At 40.8% G+C, this 22939-nt stretch overlaps 1 protein-coding gene across 2 annotated transcripts; it reads left to right on the top strand.

Moving 5' to 3' along the window:
* Window positions 1–5389: 5389 nt before the first annotated feature.
* On the top strand, window positions 5390–19153 carry myf6 (myogenic factor 6). Of its 2 annotated transcripts, XM_025899320.1 has the most exons (4): window positions 5390–6186; window positions 17418–17961; window positions 18591–18678; window positions 18785–19153. In XM_025899320.1, exons 2-4 carry the CDS (start codon window positions 17455–17457, stop codon window positions 18865–18867), a joined length of 678 nt encoding a protein of 225 aa, XP_025755105.1. In that variant the 5' UTR covers window positions 5390–6186; window positions 17418–17454; the 3' UTR covers window positions 18868–19153.
* Window positions 19154–22939: the final 3786 nt, after the last annotated feature.

The raw sequence follows: 22939 nt of genomic DNA, 5'->3' as shown, positions 1-22939 counted from the left end.
ATACACATACAAAGAGCTGAAACCACTGAGACTGAACTTGGATTAAGTCATTAAGGGTAACCATTCCCTAAAACCTCAGCCAGGGAATTTCTCTGGAAAAAGATATTCTCTTCTCACAGCAATTGATGTTCTCTCTCTGTGTGAGCTGGCAGGCCTGTCCTGACCTTTATTTTGGATCCACAATTAATTTTTGCAGTGGATTATGACTCATTATATTCATCATTAACCTTTTTTTTTTGTTTCTTTGCAAAACCACTGTCTCAGTAAATGCCATCCTGGTTATCCCCCCACCATGGGACAATGAAATGAAATAGCTCGAAAGTTCAGACTGATGCTTTCCTATCAATAATACTACACCCATCGGACCATTTCCCCGCATGCACCTGCACTACTATTACACTCACACAATGAAACTCAAAACCCAATAACTTCCACAACAGTAATACTAGATTTTTTATTGAATCAAACAGGTGGTGATGACCTTCAGGGCCAGTGAAAGGCACAGCACCAAGTATGCTGTAGGACTCGTGTGTTCATGTACATGTGTGGCAGTTTGCTTTAAGAAGACCTTTTGCCGTGGCGCGAGGCAGCTCCGCATACCAACAACACCGACGCACCTTCCGGATTAAAGTGCCTGGAGCGTTCCACACAATGCGCGTGCTTAACTTGGCATGCTGCAGAAGCAGAACTATCAGTGCTCAATTACCCTCACTTGTGTTTAGACAGTAATGCTAGTCTGAAGGGTTTTAGGTGTGGAGAGCAACCTGTTGAGAATAATTCATGCGAGTGTCAAAAGGGAGAATCTCAGGGTACGCTTACATTTCAGGGCCACACACATTTCTGGGCCCATTTGTCAACATTGTAGGGATCAATTGTAAATCTCAGTTAATTTACTGCTTTCAACCAAGTCAGAAAATCATAAATATTCAAGTCAAAAGGTGCTGGTAGTTATTTGGCTTATATCATGTCATGCAGAATATATTCAAGATCTTTGTCCTGACTTATGAGGTAATTCCTAGAGAAGACAAAGCAACAACCTCTGAAAGGTGAAAAATAAAGCCACAAACTTGAGTTCCTCAAATGGTTTCACTTGGTGTAGATCGTGATAGTGTCAGTGAGCACAGAGCCACGATACAACTTTTATTATTCCCCCAAATTGTCCTCACTTCTACTTTAAGACCAGGTAAGAATTTGACCTGTAATTTTTTGTGATTTCTAATCTCAAAAACACAATTACAACATTAGAATAAATCATCTTGATTTTGCTTTTTAAGCAAAACTCTTTGAAATGTTGAAAGAGCACACTAATCTAACATATGCCATGTATTTTTCATTTTTCACTCACCAGCCACTTCATTAAATATCATTGAGCTCAACTGTTTAGCATATTTGCATTAATTTCAGGGTTCCCTAGCCATCGGGAACCCTCAAATTAGCTTTCATAGAATGGAAAAAAGTTAGCGTTCATCCTCCAGCTTCACTGTGCTAATGTGTTTATATTATGCTAACCATAGCTCTGTAGCTAGCCACCACATAGCACATCATTATACACCAGCTAGCCCAGCTGCAGTAAGCCCACAAAAGTCACTGCTCTTTATTTTTCTGTCTTCATATATGTTGGAAGTGATAGCAAAGCTGTATGTTTGATTTTTTTCAGAAATCCCTCAGTCAAAACATGGTATATTATGTTTAGGTGGAAACTATCGAGCTAACTCCCTGCTAACTTCTAACTTAATTGTTACACCTGGTAGAGCAGCTACACTGATCATTTTAATAAAGATGAAAGAATTTAGACAGTTTTTAACTCTCAGTTGTGCCACAGTGTTCCTTTGACTTTGGGACCTGAAGCAGCAAACGGCTATTGATGTCAGACTTAAAGACCGGATATCCAGTGAGGAGCAGTTCTTCAGCAGTGCCTCGAGCTGATATGAACATAGGAAGGTAATCATGACCAATGTATGCAGAAGAGCACCTTTGAATGTGAAGCAGATGGGCTAAAGCAGTAGAAGACCAGCTAAGAACAGGAAACCGAGGCTACAGTGTGCACTAGCTCACCAAAATTGGTCAACAGAAGACTGAAAAAAAGTTGCTAAGTTGTTAAGAAGTCTTAATTTTTTATGGTGGGGTCAGAATTTTGCAAAAACTATAGGACCTACCCAGCCTGTATTCTGGTACTGTTGTTGTTGTAGTGGCTTGGGGATATTTACATGGCACACTTTGAGCCCCTCAATACCAAGTACGCACCCTTTAAAAATACCACAGCCTACTTGAGCATTGTTGCTGACCATGTCCATCCCTTTATGACCACAGCATCATCATCATGTCAAAAAAGCTCAAATCATCTCAAACTGGTTTCCTGAATATAACAATACATTTACTGTACTGACATGGGAGGAAATGTGTGATGCTATCATGTAAATATGGACTAAAAGCAATGTTCCAAGCACTTTGTTGAAACTTATGTCCTCACCAGCTTCCAACTAAACTTCCATAAACACATGTGGATATGTAGTTTCCATTGACCAGTCACACTGATGTGTACAGAAAGAGTGAAAGCATTTGTAGAAATAATTAAATAACCATCACTTGCCATCTAACAAAGATTTAGCTATTATTTAGCTTAAAAAAAGAGTTAATATGCCCTCCTATGTGCTTTTGAATTATGCCCAAAGATACAGTAGAACAGAAGCCACTGGCCTGGATACCTACTTGCTAAACCATGACCTTTAAAATATTAGTCATTGCCTCCAGAAGGGAAGCCAACAGATTAACTACTGGGTTCCTCATAAACCAGCCCAATGGTAAAATGGGCTTTACAGCAGAAATAAAAAGTTTGTAGCCCGGCGCTGTCCCCATTTCCTCTTTCATTAAAACTGATAACCCTCCTAACATAAATAGTATTGAGGCTTAATGATTTTGCATCACTGAGTGACAGGTTGCTTCTATTTCATGTAGTTCAGCCTTCAGTTGTAGTGAAAGACAGTTTTTCTAGGCAAAATTAGCATCCCGCAGCAAGGATTCGAGTACCCATGGGTCCTCCCTTAGCACAGAGCCAGTCAGTGCAACGATTTATTTTACTTGCTCTTGCCCTCACACACACATACAAATAAAAGCTGTGTACTCTGCTAAACCCAGCATGGCAGAGTTCACTCTAAACAACACCTCAGATAACTCTCTTTCTTGGGCTTGCTGTGCAGCCTAGCATGGCTGCTCCATGCTGTGTGTCTGTGTGTGTCTCCAGGTTCCATCATTCTGCTGCATAAAAAAGAAGCTGATTAACAGATATGCAGCAGCTGTACAAATCAACACCACCTGGCACTGCTCCCATAACTACTTCACCGCACATCTGATTTAATATCGCAGTGAATTATAGATGCACCTCGATTAGCTAGCGGGATAACTATTGATCACTTCCCTTTGCTATGCCTTTATCTGAACTGATGGCCAGACTTGATGCCAAACTTGAAACTTTAAAACCACTAAAAGTGAATTGTGCTGTGAAGACAATATCCAATTTAAAATACAGAATGAAAAAAAAAATCTTACAATTTCTCAATTTAAAGAGTTTTTAAAATTGAGTTAACATAAATGGACATCAGTATCATGAAAAGTGTCGTCATCTGCATTTTAAAGGGAAGACATTCTAAATGTCCACTTCATGTTTTCTGTGGATTATTCAAAATGAAGAATGAATATAATAAACCACATTTGTTTGTTGACTTCACCAATCTTCGTTTTTGTCTGGACAATGTGCTCAACTCTCATACTGTTAATGAAATTAGGCCTGCGAGAATTCCTTTCTTCACCGACTCACATAATGATTATGTGATCATGATTATGTCACATTGTTAGATAAACATGCTCAACTTCTTTCCAATATCTATTTAGCCAGTCACCTGGTAGTAACTTGAACATGTTTGCATTTCACTAGCTGGGCCCATATCCTCATTTTAGGTTTGGCAGCATTTTTTAGTAGATAAAGGCGAATAGCTTAATCAAGATTTGAGCTGTGGTTTGGGGAAGGCCTTGATGGGGACTGGCAGCGGCTCCCGGTGTTCTGACAAACCATCCTACTTTGGCAAAACGTCCTACCGTAAGTAGTTTATGCACATTTCTGCTGTCACAGAGTAATTCCAGCACAAATTTAAGTAGGTATGACGGTTTGCCACTTAACCTTGCCCATCAGAGTATGCTTGTAGCTCATATTCATAAAGCCAGGATGGTTTGCCACTTCATTTTACCCATCAGAGTATTTTTCTAGCTCTTATTAACAAAGGTAGGATGGTTCGCCACTGAATTTTAGCTGTTAACGTAAGCTTCTAGCTCTTATTAACAAAGGTAGGATGGTTCGCCACTGAATTTTAGCTGTTAAAGTATGGTTGTAGGAGACATTCATAAAGGTAGGATGGTTTGGCACTGAATTTTACCCGTCGGAGTATTTTTCTAGCTAATATTCACAAAGGTAGGAAGGTTTGCCACTTAATTTCATGTTGTGCGCATGTGCAGAAACAACAGGTAGGATGGTTTGTCAGGTAGGATAGATTCCCAGAACACCGGGTCTGGTAGATCCCCATGTACTAATGAGAAGTGAAGAATTGAAAGAATTGAAAAGAGGTGAGCGAGGGTGGGGCACAAAAACGAGAACCAACACCTTGTACAACTGATGATGGGGGTCATATATAGATAAGACCTGGAAGGGGTGTGTTTGGAGGCGTGGTCCCACTCCTGAAATTCAGATAATTTATCTCCAAATATTTAGGAATGCTTTGAAGCCAGCCTGCTGAAGTTCAAACCGAGCATCAAAATGAGAAATAAAACTGATTTAGGTAACTTTGAACGTGGCATAATTGTGTCATACAGATGGGTCGGTCTCAGCATTTTATTAACTCCTGATTTACTAAGATTATTCCACACAACCATCTCTAGGGTTTACAGAGAAAATATCCACTCACTGGCAATGCTCTGCCTCGTTAATATCAGAGGTCAGAGGAGAATATTAAGACTTATTTTACTTGATAGGAAGGAAACAGTAACTCAAATAGAGTAACTAATTATAAAAGAGCATCTCTGAACACGTCGAACTTTGAAGCAGAGGGGCTACAGCAGCAGAAGATCACACTGAATGCCGCTCGTGCCAGCTACAGTTTTCACTGGTTCATCAAATGTGGATAATAGGAGATCAGAAAAATGTTGTCTGGTCTGATACCAACTGAGCATTGTTTAAACATTACTAGCTCAGTAATTGTTGTTGAATATGTCCATCCTTGTCATGGTCCTGAGTCTGTGGACTCAGTGGTTTTGGTTTTGATTATTATCTTATGCTTTAGGTTCATTCTTGTTTGGAATTTCTCGTTCTCAAGTTTTGTTTCTGTTTTGTATTTCAAGCTCCTTTTGTTCTGTGTCTCTGTGCCTGCCCTGGTCCCACATCTTTGTGTTCCCTCCCTGTTGCCATGTCTTGTGTTAAGCTCATGTCTGTGCATACCTGTTGTACTTCCTGTTTTTATTCTGAAGGTTTCTGTCTCATGTGAGTGTTCTCAGCTTTACGTCTGTGTCTCGTCAGCCCTGATTTCTCCCAGGTGTGTTCCCCTCCTGTCTCCCATCCTATGATTACTCCTGTGAGTATTTAAGCCCTGTGTGTTCTCCTGCCTGTTGCTGGTTTGTCTGTGATGTCTACCCCGGGCCTTCCTGTGTTCATTTGCGTGTTACTCTGGGTTTCAATTTCATGTGTTTAGGTTTTTCCCAGTTTAGTTATTCTTTAGTCCCTGTCCTCGCCATCTCCACCTTAAATAAACTTACTCCTCATACAAACTTCTGCTTGCACTTGGGTCCTCACTTCACCTTCACACGGCCTGCCTCGCCAGCCATGACAATCCTGTTATTATCTCATTGTGTCCATCTTCTGATGGTTGCTTCCAGCACGATAACGCACCATGTCACATTGCTCAAATCATCTCAAACTGGTTTCTTACAATGAACAATGAGTTCACTGTACTCAGTTGGCCTCCATAGTCACCAGATGTCAATCCAATGGAGCACCTTTGGGATCTGTTGGAGCGGATGTGTAGCTGACAAATCTGCAGCAACTGTGTGAAGCTATCATGTCCAAAACCTCTAGCACCTTGTTGAGTCTATGCAACAAAGAATTACAGCAGTTCTGAAGGCAAAAGAGGACCAAACCCTAGCAAGGTATACCCAATGAAGTGCCACGTGAGTGTATTTCAAAGTTTATTGTCCAAAACATTGAAGATCTACTGACTATTACATGCTAGAATTGTTTTTGTTTTAAGGCACGAGTGGTTTGTTATTAGAAAAAAAGAGCAAAAGAAAGTTAAAAACTTTTACAACCCTAGATGTAAAAAGATGCTGTATTTAAAATATTATGGCCTTGGTATGCAGTGCATATAGCCATGTATTTAATTAATGTTCAGTATTATCCCATAAAACGAGGTAAAGTCTAATTATGACAAACTTGCGAAGCAGATATAAATTGTGATATGCTACAGTCCTAATATTATCTACACACACTTCTTTCATCATCCTTGGACATCTAACAATATTTAAGCTCTTAGTGTATCATTATGGAAATCAGAAGTTTAAAAAAAAACCACTTACAGCCCCACAAAAAATCAAAGATGTCTAATTTGAAGTAAAAAATCTTTGAGAAGATCTTAAAATGTTTCTTTGTTGTTGGATTGACGATTAAAGCAGTCACACAGACAGTTTGGAGGAAAATGCCTCACAAAGCTCAAGTGAAATAATGTTGACTTTGGATGATACGCCACTGGAAGAACCATCACATTAACTACATTTTTCAATCAGCAGGATAAAGCATTGGTTTTAAATAACAAAGGCTCTTTGTAACAGCTGAGCCGGACATGGCTGTGCGCTTTACCCGCTGTGACTTTATGGCTATCGTGTTATTACCTGCATCCAGCCAAAGCTCGTGTGCTCTTCCTATCTGTTGTTTTAATGATAGAACCCCATATAACCAATTATACAGCGCAGCAGTGCTCCTGTTCTCGCTCGTCAACACCGACATTCATCAATATCCTATTAGTTTCTCTTGGAGCCAGACACTTTATCCTGCCCTGGAAAACTCTGCTGTTGTTGTTATTCAAAAGTGTAATTTTCAATGTAACAAAACACGCTTTGTTCTTGGCTTAGATACTTCAGAAAAAAACTAATATTGGTGGATCATTGTCCCTGAGGTTGCCATGACTGCAGTCACACTTGCTGATGATTGGATTCATTTTGTGTTATCGCTGGCTACATCCCCGACTCCCAGAGGCAGTGTGATATTTATGATAGCGGTGCTTCACCATATCGTTTACAGGCTGTAACATCAAAGCGACTCGGCAAAAAGGGAAAAAAGAAGGACAAAAAGACGAGAAAGAAATCCCTCGGACTGCTTTAAAAAAACACCCTCTATTTGGATTCTTTATGCAAGAAAATCCAGTTTTTAGAAATGCCTCTCATGGTGCCATTCTCTCATGCAAGGCAATAGTCATAAAGTACATGAATAAGAGCTGAAGGCGAGACAGGCTAAGGCCAGTGGGGTCAGCGCCTCACCTCACTGGCCAGACAAGGGGTTTCATATCATTTGCTGCTGGGTCAAGGCCAGTGCCCCCTCTAAGTCTTCATCAGTGGCTCTATCTGGCAGACAGAAGGGGATACAGCCCCAAACACGCACCGGCCAAATGGCAAAAGGCTAATCCATCACTCCCCCGAATGAGGACAGAATCAATCAGGAGGGGCCTTCGGATCACTCCAAACTAAATTGCCATTGGATGTCAGGTGATAAGCTGCACAGGGTCATTCTTAGTGTTTACTACAATGGAGACCTGTTGAAACAGTGATGGAACAACTATGCAAACAGCTGGCAAAAGCCGCCCACCCTTTGCTGGTGTTTCTTCCTCGTTTCTCCATGCTAAACGCTCATTATTATTCTTTGCATCCATTTGCAGGAACAACCCTTTAAGCCAGTCCATCAATACCAGTCCATTTGCAAGGGGCTATTGATATTGCCTGACCAGTGTGCAACACTCAGTGTGCCTCATAATGTAATGCTCTGAGGTCATAGAGAGTTGGCAAGTTAGCCAGCTCTTTCCCCTCGCTAATTGATGCACTTCAGCCGCTGAGCCTTTGAACTGAATCCCTGCATCGTCCACCAGAGAGAGGGCAGATGCCATCAGTGTCCCCTCCCCTTTTGCCTTTGAAACCCAAGACGCTACTCTAACCCACAGCTCAGGGCACGAGTGAGAGGACCCGTCTGTTAGCTTAGCTGACGAGACCGTTACTCTCCGCTTTGTTTGACCACCGTTGAATCTATAGGCTGCACACTGGAGAGAGCCAGGCCAAAAAGATTAGGGAGATGCTATCATGAGGGCAGCAGGGCCCGTGATACCGTCTGCTGCTGACTGTCTCAGAGTTCCTGTTGGCTCACGGAGAGGAGCCATTGTTTGTTCAAGACTTTAGCCTCGTCTGGCACTCTTCCAGACTGTGCAGAAAAGCTCTTAGGAATTTCCAGCCTACGCACTGTGCATTAGAGCACAATGACCTCGAGCTTTCTTACCCCATATTATCAAAATAACAGTAACAGTTTAGCAGCTCAATTACACCAACATTTGGTGTAAATATAGTATATGTTGCAAATGTGTGAATATATGCCGTCCTGTATGACTGGCATGTTAAAAAAAAAAAAAAAAAAATGGAAGTTAACTTTTTAGCTTGAGTTGAAACTCAAAATGTTTAAGCAGCCTTAAAGTCTTGATTGCAAAGCCTTTCTCTGTAATAACTCTCTTCAAAATATTAGTATTTGTGTGGAGTAGTTTGATATTTTAAATTATTTCTGTCAGGTAATGAAAATTTAATAAATTAATAAGCAGAGGGAATGAAGTGAGAGTGAGTTTGTGCCCGCCCTTTCTTCAGTTATATATATGAGGCAACCATTAAATGGCATGTGTGTGTACGGTAGTTTTTCGGGACAGCTGTTTCCAACCAGACTGTTCTCATTTGTCCTTTTATCAAAGTCACAGGCAAGGCTCATTTATGCAAAAAAAGGTGGGTTTTGGGACACGTGTGGTGATCCATGAAGGGGTTATTTTAGCCCAGACCATGAGCTGGGCAAGTGTTTTTTATTGCTTAAAAAAGTCAGAAAAATGACAACAAAATATACAACACAATGATAACTATGGGGTCCTAGCTGGCAAACCTATCGTGGCAACTTTGCAACCTGGTGAGGACAATTTGTAGCTTTGTACTCCCGTCAGGGGGAAATTTCAAAAATGTGGTCTGCAGGTTACTCTGGATTGTGTTTGTGTTGCTCCTGGTTTTTTCCATGCTGCTTTTTGATATTTGATGGGGGGGGGTTGTTCTTTTTTTCCCATCATGACGAACACTCCTACCCAATTTTCAACCAACCTGCTTCTACCTCCACAGCCTGACCCTCATCCTGCTCGGGCTGCAAACAATGCCGTGGTTGCATAAGTATAATCCTTCAATTCAAAGTGATACCATTATCTCTCGGAGGCCAATCTCTTTCTGTGGTACATGGTGTACCGAAACACCAAATGCCATACTGGTGCATAATGGGGAGACACGAGTGGTACTGGTAAAAAAGGGATTATATTATGGCCCAGGATGAAAAAGTATTATCCAACAAAAGAAGTTCCGATTAAGTCGGATCCATTCAGTTTGTTATGTTTTTTATTTGCAAGTATGCTGGCCTAGTTTACTTATAGCATGCTTCACTATGGCTGTATTTACTGCTAAATAAAACTGTTCATGCTTACCTGCTAGCTACTTCATTTACCTGCTAGCTAGCTAGATTAGCTATCAAAGCCTTTGCTATCCAAAGTCCTCAAAGACACATCTCTTCAAAATGAGCAGTGGTGATCTCAAGTATTACAGGACTGGGTGGACTCCAAAGCAGACCATTCTAAACCAAAACAAGTTTTAAGTGCTTTTATTTTAACAGGAGTTAAAGGCAGGGAGACAGGCTAGTTCAACCCAGCTAATAGGTTTCCTGCGCATGGAGCAAAAAGAGGGAACTGTGAAAGAAGAGAGGACTGGCGAGTAATTGTGTTTTCCTTGTCAGTTCACACCTGCATTTAACTAGAAGCAGAGACAAGAGAACAAAGTAATAGAAGCAAGCAAAAATCACTCACAATTTGAGAGCCTGATTACCACCACAAAGGTGACAAGGTGGTCCTTTAATCAGAGAAGACGATGAGACAATGGTAAACAGATGTGCTGACTGAAACTGGGTCAGGGATGCCCCTACACACCTATGAGAAAGAAAACAAAATGAACAGACTGTGACAATAAATTCATTTTTAGCGTCGTCTTAAACCATAACTTTATTGAGACATGAGCTCTCTTTTCCACTCGTCTACTGGCCTCTTTTTGCAGGCTGACCCTGAAGGTCGAGAAGCTGTGATCCCAGGTGAAGCATTGTCATCAGGCCCATGACCACAGTACTTAACCTCTGATTGGCTAATTCATATCCCAGGTGTGGAGCCGGGTTATATGCGCTGTGTCCGTCACGGTGCTCAGCGTTTCCTCTCAAGCACCCCAATGAGTCCTGTCTGAGTCAGGAGGTGCTGTTAAGCCGAGGGGGTGCGGGGAGGTGGCGTGCGAGGAAGGGTGGAAAGCTCGGAGAGAAGAGGTCCTAAAGTTCATGTTCATTATCAGTTGTGTTTGTGACCCTCATGTCAGCACTGGTCCTAACTGGATCCGACTTCTAACACCCGCTAGAAGGAGAAAAATCACGGACATGACCTGTGTGTTCAAGACCCTACGTGAACTGTAACAGAACACGATAGGCATGAACGTTAGAGTTTTAGGCTGTGCGTGTAGAGAAGCCCTAAAGAAACACGGTGAGGGAAAAGTAATATAAATACACTGTTACACAACTTTAGCATTCATTAACCTAACCAAGCAATAATGAGTCACTGGATAATGTGATATGCAAAGAGGAATGCATGTGTTTTTAAGAGAGTTACATGTGAGACGGAGAAATATTTTTGTAACAAAATATTACTTTCAATCTGTTATTATTTTATTCCAAAGATAATCTATTAATGTGTAGGTTCTGTCTTTACAAAAACAGACAAATGAGATCAGCAACACCTTGGTGTATTTCATTTTCTCTCTTTCACCTCTCCTCCATTGCTTGATCAATTATTCACAAAGGAAAAAATGTCTGTGAAGTGCCACTGGAGGAGCTACTGTCTGTCCCCTTTGGGATTACATCTGACTTTAATATGCTTAATATCTGAGGTGCTGTCAAAGTGTGGAAGTAACTTATTAAAAATTTCTTCTTCTTGAATTTCCTGTGACTTTAAGCAGTTTTTTGATGTTTGACTTTATCAGACTGATGCAGTGTTAAACTTATTGTAAAAGAAAGTAGTAGAAAGCTTTCTGATAAATATATTTATAGAATAATTTCACATTTGGGCAAATATGTGGATTTCCCACCTCAGCACAAGCAGCCACACTTAGGATAAAGGAAACCTCTAACCTCATTCTGTCCAGAGCTAAAAGATTTAAAAGAAAAAAAAAGAGAACCTGCTCTGAAATTTACTGACACATCAGATCTTGCGTGATAGAGCCACATCTTTAGATCTATGATAAAAGCCATGAAATCTTTTGCTGTGCCTCAGGTAGTGCAGCAGGTTGTCTGCCAATCTCAAGGTCAGTTTTCTGATCCCCACCATGATACTAAACCCTGGATGTCCCTGATGCATCCACTGGAGTGTGCATGTGTGAATTTTGGATGCTGCTGGGTTCAAATCCACCAACCTTTTGCCTCAGCTGGGATACGTTCTAGAACAATCATAACCCTAAATTGGATAAACAGAAGAAAATTGATACAGGTCAAAGAATGTAGCTATTGGGACTCGGTTAAGGCGACCTGTTGAAGTTCAAACTGAGCATCAGAGTGAATATTGTTGCTGAGCATGTCCATCCCTTTATGATCATAGTGCACGCATCTTCTGATGACTGCTTCCAGCATATCATGCCGTGAAACAAGTGATGCTGTCGTGTCAACAATGTTTGTAGCATCTCGTTGAATCTGTATCACAAGGAATTAAAGTAGCTCTGGAGGCAAAATGAGCTCCAACCCAGTCCTAGCAACGTGTCACTGAAGCATCGGGTGAGTGTATAACAAAGCTGTCAGTGAGCTATGTCCTTGTAGACAAATGCATCTCACTCTAACAGTGATTAAAACAGCTGATATCAAGAGATGTACCTGAACCTTACAAACACTACAAGTGTTTAAGTGCACATTTTTCTGTGCTGGTTCCCAGACTAACGCTGACAACATCTGCTCTACCTTTTATACTCTTTAAACAAACAATATATATATATATGAAGTGTTTATTGGTCATCTTTAAATGTGCTGATGATCAGACTGTGTTACCTATGAACAGAACTTAGTGAGCTAAGGTTTAGTGGTAGAAGTCTGCCTTCAGGGTATTCTGGAAGAAAGGTTTCTTTGAATTGTTTTCAGTTTTCAGATACGGTTTGGTTAGATTTAGGCAACAGACCCGCTTGGTCGATTTGGTGGTTTGCATTATAAATATGCCCGTTCAACAATTAAACACATGAGAGAACTCTGCCTTTAAGGCTTTCTGCCAAACACGCTCTCTAGACTTTGTTAACCTGACTAAACTGCTACTGAAATCTGAAAATAACATAAAAGGAATGAGAGCTTTCTGCCAGAAAGCCCTGCAGGCAAACTTCTCCCATGTGCCGCTGATTCACTCTTTCTGCTGTGATGAGCTAACAGTCTTTGGCCTGTAGCTTTGTATTAAGTGGACAGACATGAGTGGTTTTAATTTTAAAATTGAGCTAAAGGAGAAAGTATGTGGATTCCCCAAGAACATCAAAGTGTACCTTCAAACAGGAATGTCTCACTGCTAAACTGCTGTACAAAGAGCGTTTTATTTACCACTGAAAGACAATCTCAAGAGGCAATATGTCATACGGACATTTTAAACACATCTATTGTGTCAGCTCTTTACACTCAGATTTTGCCTGTTAAGTATTCAGACCGCAGAGCTGACGCCTCTGAGCCTCTTTGGATTCCAGGCAGATTTACGCTTTGCGCAACCTATCCTGACTGCATCGTCTTCCCTTAGAGGCCTGATCTTCTAGTGTAAGTTTCTGCCCCCCCCATCCCATGATTCTCCCTGACAGCTGAAGCGTCAACCCCTCAACACTGATGGGAATTTACGGTCAGGTTCAGGATGCGCAGTAGGCCAACCCCTGGGGGGAGAATACACGATCAGGGCACAGCAGGGACGCGACTCCGTTCACCTGGAGGATGAGTACTTTTCATTGCGGTGCAATAATCGAGGCAAATTAAAGTCTGAAATGAGTCTAATTTTAATTTATATTCTATTCATGAGACAATTTATTTATAATCGTCATTCATTTATCGCTATTCATCATTTTTCTTTTTCATCATGACTTTGTGTTTGCATGAAAATGACAAAGCAGCAGTGACAGAGATAGAAAAATTTATCGTGGCTGACAAAACATACCCAGACACCAAATACCTCCCTCAATGTTCATAAGTGCACACACACACACACACACACACACACACACACACACACACACACACACACACACACACACACACACACACACACACACACACACTTTCTATTCTATATTGTACGTGTCACCTCTGCTGTTTGAAAAACTAATAATACAAGCTATATTGTTTCTGACAAGTGACTGCCCCGAGAATACTTCGCCTTTAAAGTAAAAGCACAAAAGAAATCTCATGCATTTGCAATATTGCATGTAGAGCAACACACACACCTTCTATTTTAACACAGCTGCATAATTTAAGCATTTTACTGGAATATGTTTAGGTTTTCTAATGGGGCTTTATGGATACGAGCCGTTTTCTCCCTGTGACTACAAAAAAACATATTCCCAAAATTCCAGTGAATAACGTTAAAATTGTATTTATGCCATCAAATGCCATGCTCATACAAATATTTGGCATGCGGTTGCGTGGAAGCATGTTTGAATGTGTGTTGGTATGTTATACATATTTCTTTAATGTATGTTGTCATCTAAACTGTGAAACACTTAGATTGAATTCAGATTATCTGGCAGTAATTTGAAAAACAAATGTGTGAAGGTTAAACCTGAGGGACTCAAAGACAGGACACAAGAAGGTGCAGCAACAGCTAACATTCAGATATTGGTCATGTAAGGTTTGGGTTACATTTAGGTCAGTATCTTTGGGCAACGCAAGACAGGGGAGTTCCCAAGTCTTCTTAAGGTGCTGAGCAAGTGGCTGAGTAAGAGTGGGTCAGGCAGATTCACAGGTCTGGAAAAGTCAGGTACATTAGGAGAAAACAGGCTAGTAAGTATGAGGAGCACGTGGAACAGAAAAGCAGGTAAGTAAGGGAGTAGAAGAACAATCTGGGAATGAGTAGGAGGGCTGGGCTAGGCTTTTGTGTCGTCAGTATCTGGAGGCAAAAAGGTGTCCCTGCCTGACTCCTCCTTAAGCCACGCCCACTCTTGGAGGACACGCAACCGCCTACAGCTCAGGCATAACACTATGACCACCTGCCTAATATTGTGTTGGTCTGCCCTTTGCTGACAACACTGCCCTGAACCGTTGAGCCATGAACTCTAGTAGACACCTGAAGGTGTGCTGTGGTATCTGGCACCAAGATGTTAGCAACAGATCCTTTAAGTCCTGTTAGTTACACGGTGGGCCGCTGCGGATTGGGAACGTTTGCCCAGCACATCCCACAGATGTTCAAGTGAACTGAGATCTGGAGAATTTCGAAGCCAGGTCAACAGCTCAGACTCATTGTTGTGCTCCTCAAACATGCCTGAACCATTTTTGCTTTGTGCAGGTGCATTATCCTGCTGGTAGAGGCCACACCGATCAGGGAATACAGTTTTCAGGGTGTACATGGTCTACAACAATGCTTGGGTAGGTGGAATGTGTCAAAGTAACATCCACATGGATGGCAGGACCCAAGGTTTCTAATCAGAACACTGATCAAAGCATCACCTTCCTCTGCTGGCTTGCCTTTCTACCATAGTGCATTCTAGTGCCAGGTGTTTCCCAGGTAAGTAGCGGAGATGCACCCTGCCATCCATGTGAAGTTAAAGAAAACGTTTTCCATTCGATCAGGCCACCTGTTTTCATTGCTCCATGGTCCGTTTCTGATGCTCATGTGTCCGTTGTTTCAGCAGTGGACAGGGCTCAGCATGGGCACCCAGATAGATCTAGGGGTTTGCAGCAATTTTTCATACATGTCTATGGAAAGAGACAACCAGAGGTATTGCCCCCTGCTGGCCATTAGAAGAAAATGCGCATTTAAAACATTTCCTCCATATACAAAGGATTGCTATAGAACCTATGGTTACTCTGCTGTTTATCACTGAAATCATATCAGTTCAAAGCCAATATTATTGATTTTTTTCAGTTTGCATGTATTTATTGGTTTGTAAACTATACAAATGAACACTGCAGTGCAGTATAGCTCTCAAATTGACTTTAATAGTGTCTTTACTGGGGTTTAATTAGATGTGTTGTTGGGCCAATTATTTAAGGATTTAGAGATACTGCGGAGTTCTGAGAGCTACTCATATACTGAAGCGAGAACTTAGAAACTGATAATTACAACTTGTGGAATAACTGAACCGATATGTTCAAGCATATGTGTGGAAGGTGACTTAGAGATGTTGTGTTGACTTGTGGCAGTATTTCAGACATCCTGTCAAATGATGAAAGGCACCGGTGACTCTTTAAGAACAACATGACAGAAGCTGGGAGCTGAAGGGAAGGGACTTCCACATGCAGAGTCATATAAAACCCCCACACGTGAGCTGGCTGTGCAGCATGCTTTAGTACACACCACCAAGGTCCCAGTGCCTCTTCTGCTCTTAAATTTGATTCATTCATTCATTCAAAAAAAACCCTCCCTGCTCTTTATGTGTCTCTCTGCTCCGCAAAGAAGCCGACAGTTATCTGGATGTATGTCTAAAGATGTGTTTGTTTTTGTGTCTCAAAGGCTGCTGCAGCCTGATGAGATCATCTTATTTCATTTCAAAAGACAAGGTCATGCAGTCACACAAAAATAGGAATCCCTCACATTCCTGCCTGTGAAGTTTCCAATCACAGCCCTTTGAGTTTGGAGGAAAAATGCCAACGGGCAATATATCACCTCTTCACAGGCTTTTATCTCTTTTATGAATCTGAAATGACTGAGCCACGTTTCTATTTATATCATCGAGCTGAGACATTTCTCAAAGCTCTTTTGACTGCGCACATTCCCGTCTATTTATGTTGAGACCGTATACAACGTACAGTTGTCCATACTGTCTAAAATGAGCACAACAAACTACAGTTAAAACAGCAGCGATACGGTTTATTTGAACTAATTTATTTTGATTTCTATTGTTTTTTTCTGATTTGCTGATCAAATCTGGGTTTTGTCATAGATCCTTTTAGATAAAGTAAACAGAATAACATGTCATAAATAAGAACCACAACTGGGTTGCCAGATTGCAAAATATTCAATTTGGTCGAATTATACACAACCCATCAGGTAACCTGATTTTCTCTTTTTTGGGTTTAGAAGTTTATTAGCTTCCTTCCTTCATGTGGTGTTTCCAAAAAAAGAGCTCCAGGGCATCTGAAATAGCCTTAAATTTGTTTATTAACTGCCGCCACAGTAAGAATAGTTCTAGGTTTAAACTCGCCTGAGGTCTTTTTTTGCAGAGGTTTGCATATTCTACTTGTGTCTGCACAGGTTTCCTCTCACAGACCAAAATTGTTATCATGTCATTTTAAGTTGTAACTCTTAATTGTCTTTATGTGTGGATTCGAGTGTGTGTGGTGATTCGTGACTGATTCATAACCTTGATTGCCAGAATGGCAGAAGTCTTTTATCTATTTATACAAAGCATTGTTTGCCATGTAATCCTATTTGGAAAGGATTATTTCCAATCATTCATTCGTACAATTAAAACTATGCTGCAGACATAGCAGTTAAAGACAATTTTTACAACCCAACCTGGCAACACAGAGCTTTTGTCCAGTTAATTAAAAGCACACTAATGAGTTATTAATAACTATTAAGTCTTTAGCTACAAATTACAGCCCCCTGTGATTTTTGGATAAAACCCAGAACCAGTAATCTCTCTATCCTGTCAAATTTACTTTTCATTGTGAAATATCATAACGCACATGCACCTGTTATGAAACCTGAGGGGACATTTCTGTCCGTATAGAGTCAGTATGTTGTGAAGACCGATTGAAAAAAAAAGATGGTTGTTGCAGTGTGGCAGCCAAAGCGTTGGATAGAGTTTCACATTCTATATATAATCTGTTGACTTGTGTCCTTGCTGCTCTATTTAAATGCCAGAGACCCAGTGTGAAAACAGAGTGAGGAGCGCAACAATATGATGGACCTTTTCGAGACCAACAGTTATCTTTTTAATGATTTGCGCTATCTGGAGGAAGCAGATCATGGACCACTACAGCACTTGGACATGGCAGGGGTTTCCCCTCTGTACAATGGCAATGACAGCCCACTGTCCCAAGCGGGTCACGATAATGTCCCGTCCGGTGGGGAGAGCAGCGGAGAGGAGCACGTCCCTGCACCTCCGGGTCTCCGGGCGCACTGCGAGGGTCAGTGCCTCATGTGGGCCTGTAAGATCTGCAAGAGAAAGACGGCTCCCACGGATAGACGTAAGGCTGCGACCCTCAGGGAGAGGAGGAGGCTTAAGAAGATCAACGAAGCCTTCGACGCACTGAAGAGGAAGACCGTAGCCAATCCCAACCAGAGGCTACCCAAAGTGGAGATTTTACGCAGCGCCATCAGCTACATAGAGAGGCTGCAGGAGCTGCTGCAGACGCTGGACGAGCAGGAGAAAACCGGATCTCCATGTGACGCAAAAGAAAACAATGTGAGCGAGTATACCACCCTGAAGAGGAAACTCCTCATACTAGTCACACAAATATGTAAATCTGTGCATCTGTGGATTTCAGATTATTCCCCACCCGATCAAGAATATCCCAGTTTGGACTTTTAATATGTTTGTGGTTCTCATTAATGACATTATAACGTGAATGCTTATTACTCTGTGCCACACTGATTTTTTTAATCTAGCAGTGTGGTTTTCACTAATAATATAATTACAAACTTCTCACGTCATGGTCTTTGAATACTTTTAATTACTTTCTTATTGAATGTTGAATGCTTCTCAGTAATAGCAGCCTGCTTCTGCAATAATTTAAAAGTTTTTTCTTCATATTACAGGCAATAATATTTCATTCAATTCGCTTTTATTTATGTAGCACCAAATCACAACAGTCACCTAAAGGTGCTTCATATTGTAAGATAAAGACCCTCCAATAATACAGAGAATCAAACAGACTCCTATGGAAATGCACTTGGTGACTGTGGGAAGGAAAAACTCCCTTTCATGAGGAAGGAACCTGGCTCATCTGCCGTGACTGGTTCGTGGTGAGGGAAAGAAAACAGGATAAAAGACGCGATGTGGAAAAGAATATGGATAATGTGTGTTTTTTGCAGGTGGCCAGTGAGTACCACTGGAAGAAATCCTCTGAGGCTTGGCCAACCTCCGCTGACCATTCCACTTCAGCAATGAACTGCACAGAAGGTACACACCTTGCACACTACCTTTGCTTGAAGTCAGGTGTAAATTCATTTAAAAAAATAGGAAAAACAGAAAACATCATGTGGTATCATAAGTCCTTTCATTTTAGGAGCCAGTGAGTCTTCCGCGTCCTCCAGCCTCCTGCGGCTGTCCTCCATCGTGGACAGCATCACCAACGACAGCAGTCATTGAGGACGTCTCAGAAAACTGAAACATTAGCAAACTATCTGACATTTTCAATATGATCTATTCTGATCATCTGTGAACTATTTTTGCCATAGTAAACCATTCTGACTTCTGTTTGTAAGTACTTCATTTGTACAGGAAGAGCAAAAGATTTGTACATATTTTATATTAACATGAAGTTTAGATGTATTTATTTTGTGTCCAAAGGCTAACCTTGGCTTTAAGGAAGCTGAAATTCTCTTTATATATTGTACACAGCTGACCAACAAAATAAATGACACAGTTCTACTCTTGCAGTTGTGCAACCCTTGGTATATTTATTTGCAAGGGCACGCCAGATTGGTGTTTGCAATCCATTGTATTTTGGATGGAACATCTGATCCTTATTAGTTACTCAGGACTGATACTGTATTAAACCCCCCTTTACCTTCAGAACTGCCTCAATCCTTCATGACATAGATGCAGTTGGTACTAAGCAGCCCAAAGCATGCCAAGAAAATAACCCCCAGACCATTACACCACCACCATCACTCTGAACCTCTGATACAGCTCAGGATGAATAAATGTTTTCATGTTGTTTACACCAAATTCTTACCCTACCGTCTGAGTATCTTAGTAGAAATCATGACTCACCAGACCAGGCAACTTATTCCACTCTTCTCTTATCCATTTTTAGTGATTGCTGGCAAATTGTAGCCTCACTTTCCTGTTTTTATGTGACAGGTCTTCTGCTCTTGCTCTGATCTGTCCAGGGTGTACCCTGCCTCTTGCCCTATAGACAGCTGGGATAGGCTCCAGCCCCCCCCCCCCCCCCACGACCCTGAAAAAGGATAAGCGGAAGTGAATGGATGGATGATTAAATAGTTTGATTTTCAGTGGGCCTCCCCTGTCTTGTTCTCGGTCCCTTTTGCCACCTCATTTAAAAATGCCCCTGCTGGTATCATTAAAAAAAACACAACAATAATTTAAAAAAGCTGTTTGCTCCAGATCTGCCAGTTCCCTTAACATTCAACATTCTGCTAGAGGTCCATATAAACCATTTAAACTGCCCTGAAACATTTTACTGCTCTCTCTGTTCCAACTGGCATCCAGCAGGCCTGAGCCCACAACAGTAACTCGAGTCTCCTCCAAACACAGCGTGCCTCTGCTCTCCTCTCCTATCATATGTTGGGGACGTGGAAACTTGGGTTGCAGGCATAAGTGCAAAGCCCAGCAGGATAATGAAGTTATCTGAGCCATTAATTCATCATCGCTAGCTTCATCATCTCGTGGCAAAGCGTTCACACACGAGCTATTTAAACGTGTGACATGATGCTAACGACACGGAAATCCACCGAGTCTTGTATTGACATGATAAAGGGGTGTTTGTTGATGATGTTGGGGTGGTGCGCTGCGCTCCTTCAGATCTTAGCAGATGACACAGAGCCGTGGTTGACCTTTGAGACTCTGCCTCATCTCTCAGGCCTGCAGCCGCACACAGATATGAACACACAAAGTGTCTCTCGCGCACATATGCCAAGTTCATAAGGAGTTAAAGACCTCAATGAAATATTAAGCCAAGGGAGAACAATGCATATCTCAACGTTTTGCTTTAGCAGAGGTGCAAAGAAAAACTATTTTACTCAAGTAGTGTGCTTGGAATCAAATTTGAGGCGCTCCTCTAACTTTAACACACCTTTTGCTACATATATTGACTCCTTTTCAATATATTCAATAATTCATTAAAAACAACCAGGAAGAAAGTTCAGAGGTTTGGAGGCCTTCGTCTGTTTGGTGTTCTATGTATTTTAAGTAGTCTGAAGTGTGTTGAGTGACTGGTTCAGGATGCCAATACGCTCTACAAAGCTAATTAGAAGGACCTTTCTTCCCACAGCTGTGAGGCTTTTTTCATTCTATATTTTATGCCAGTGTTTCCTCTCATTAATGCACATCATTTACACATGTCCTTTTATTTATTAACTAGTCTAGACCAGGTAATTGAATTGAGTTTGTTTTTAATGTAATGGCTCGACAATTTCCAAAGAAAACCTGCAGCGCTTTTACATCTGTTGCTTTTTTTTTGCGTTAGTCTTTCTAGCTTTGGGGCAGTGTGTGTTTCCCTATCTACACAACACCTCTACCACATTTAATGCATAGCTGCATGTTATGAATAAAGCATAACACTCTTGGTTTTTCTTTAGCTACTTGAGTGTAGATTAATAAAAATACTTCAAGGTTCAAAGTAAAAGTTTGTGCAATATTACTTTCACAGTACTGTGTACTTTTATTCCCAAAATGAAGTTAACACTTCCACAACCAAACTAAATTAAAGCTGGTAAACATACACTAATGCAAGGTTCTATATAATATGGTATTATTCAGCAATCATACATCTTATACTAAACATCCTTTTTTTTCTGTAGAAACCAGACAGAAATCCGATAGCGCTAACAGTAATGTGATTTTAATGGGCTCCTACTCACTCATTCTGATAGCAGTGAATGATGTGTAGCTCATATGTGTAGCTGTGAATGTAATATCTGTTACAATGGAGGCCAGTAATCACATTTAAAAAGAGAACTCAGATGAGTGTGAGGGTTTTGGGGGTGGTGGTGAATACAAGCACGTTTTCTGTGCTGTTAGTAGAGTTGTATTCACTGTGTTTTGAACCTCATTGTCTTATTGTTGTGTTTGCACCATCTGACTGTGTGCATGCTCACAGAAATAGCCCTGGTCTCTCCAAGTCCAGACTTTCTCTTGTCTGACTTTACGGGGATTTCGGTGTTACTGATGACACCATATAATTGTCATTTGGCTGTGAAGGCAGCGTTTTAAAAGTTAAAGCTGATGAAAGGCGAGCTGTTATAGGAGGGGGGATAAGCCTGGAGGCTGAAATGCTCTGATTTACTCAGACTTTCCTTGAATATCCTGCTAGGAAAGGATTCAGTACTGACGGTGCTGGCGGTGCACCTCTTTCTGCTCACTGCCAACACAAATGGTGTTGCCACTCATTTTTTTTTTCTTTCGTTCTTGTGGGGAATGTAAAATGGACTTGGATTTTATGTGGGTGGGAAATTGCCTTTAACCAAAAACACTGCGCTTTGAAAAATAAAATCCATTGTTCTTTCTTTTGATTTTGATTTTATTTGATTGCTTTTGTTTGCTTTTTTCCTTTCATCCACAGCTTTTCATGTAGGGCAAACTGAGGTAAGGACCCAGTTAGGAGCAATAGAGTTTTTCTTTCAGGTTATAACATTTTAAACATCTAATCAGTATGATAATATAACAGGGACGTGCCCACTGTTGGGCATTGGAAGGGGTATTCCCACCAGCAATACCATTTTCATGTCAGCATGTATTTTTTTTTTTTTATAGATAAATCAGGAACTAAATAAAGTTTAGTTAAACTAAACTTTATGTATTTATTTATTTATTTATTTATTATATTTATATATATATGATAGTTGCACTAACCCAAACCATTACTTTTTCTAAACACACCAAGTAACACATTCCTACTTAAAACATATTTAAAAATCATACAAATATGTGAACAACTGTGATCTGAATGTTTTAAGCTTAGGTCTTTGGAGTCCACCACACCTCCCATTTTCAAATGTGGACATTTTTTCTTCTTAATCAGTGCATATAAGAGTGAAATGATTAAAAAAAAAGAAGAAGTTGTGTTCAGGGACTTGAAATAACGTTGGAAATTCGTGCAGAGGAACTTTTTTAAGGGAATATTTATGTTCACAAACATGAATCAGCACAAACTGCTGTTGTTTTTATATTTTGATCAGATATTCTGACTTCCTGCCAACCTCTCCATGACTTCCTCTTGCTCCTTCTGTGCCATGAAGTTAACCTCACTCGAATAAATATATATTTGATATTTTTATTTTGAATAAAATTCAACTTAAATGTTAATAAGAAAGAAAAGGGGACATGGGCTGTGTTTGGCCTCTGGAGTGGGGCATGGTAGAAAAAGTCTGAGAACCACTGGGTCAAGTGAACACATCAAGAGGTTCAATAAATCTCAATGGGAATCTTGTAATTTACACAAACTTGCATTTTAAGATTGACTTAATTTTCACACTGT

Source organism: Oreochromis niloticus, linkage group LG17 (assembly GCF_001858045.2).
Source record: "Oreochromis niloticus isolate F11D_XX linkage group LG17, O_niloticus_UMD_NMBU, whole genome shotgun sequence".
In the NCBI taxonomy this organism is placed as follows: Eukaryota; Metazoa; Chordata; class Actinopteri; order Cichliformes; family Cichlidae; genus Oreochromis; species Oreochromis niloticus.
This window is presented reverse-complemented; position numbering and strand designations above follow the sequence as displayed.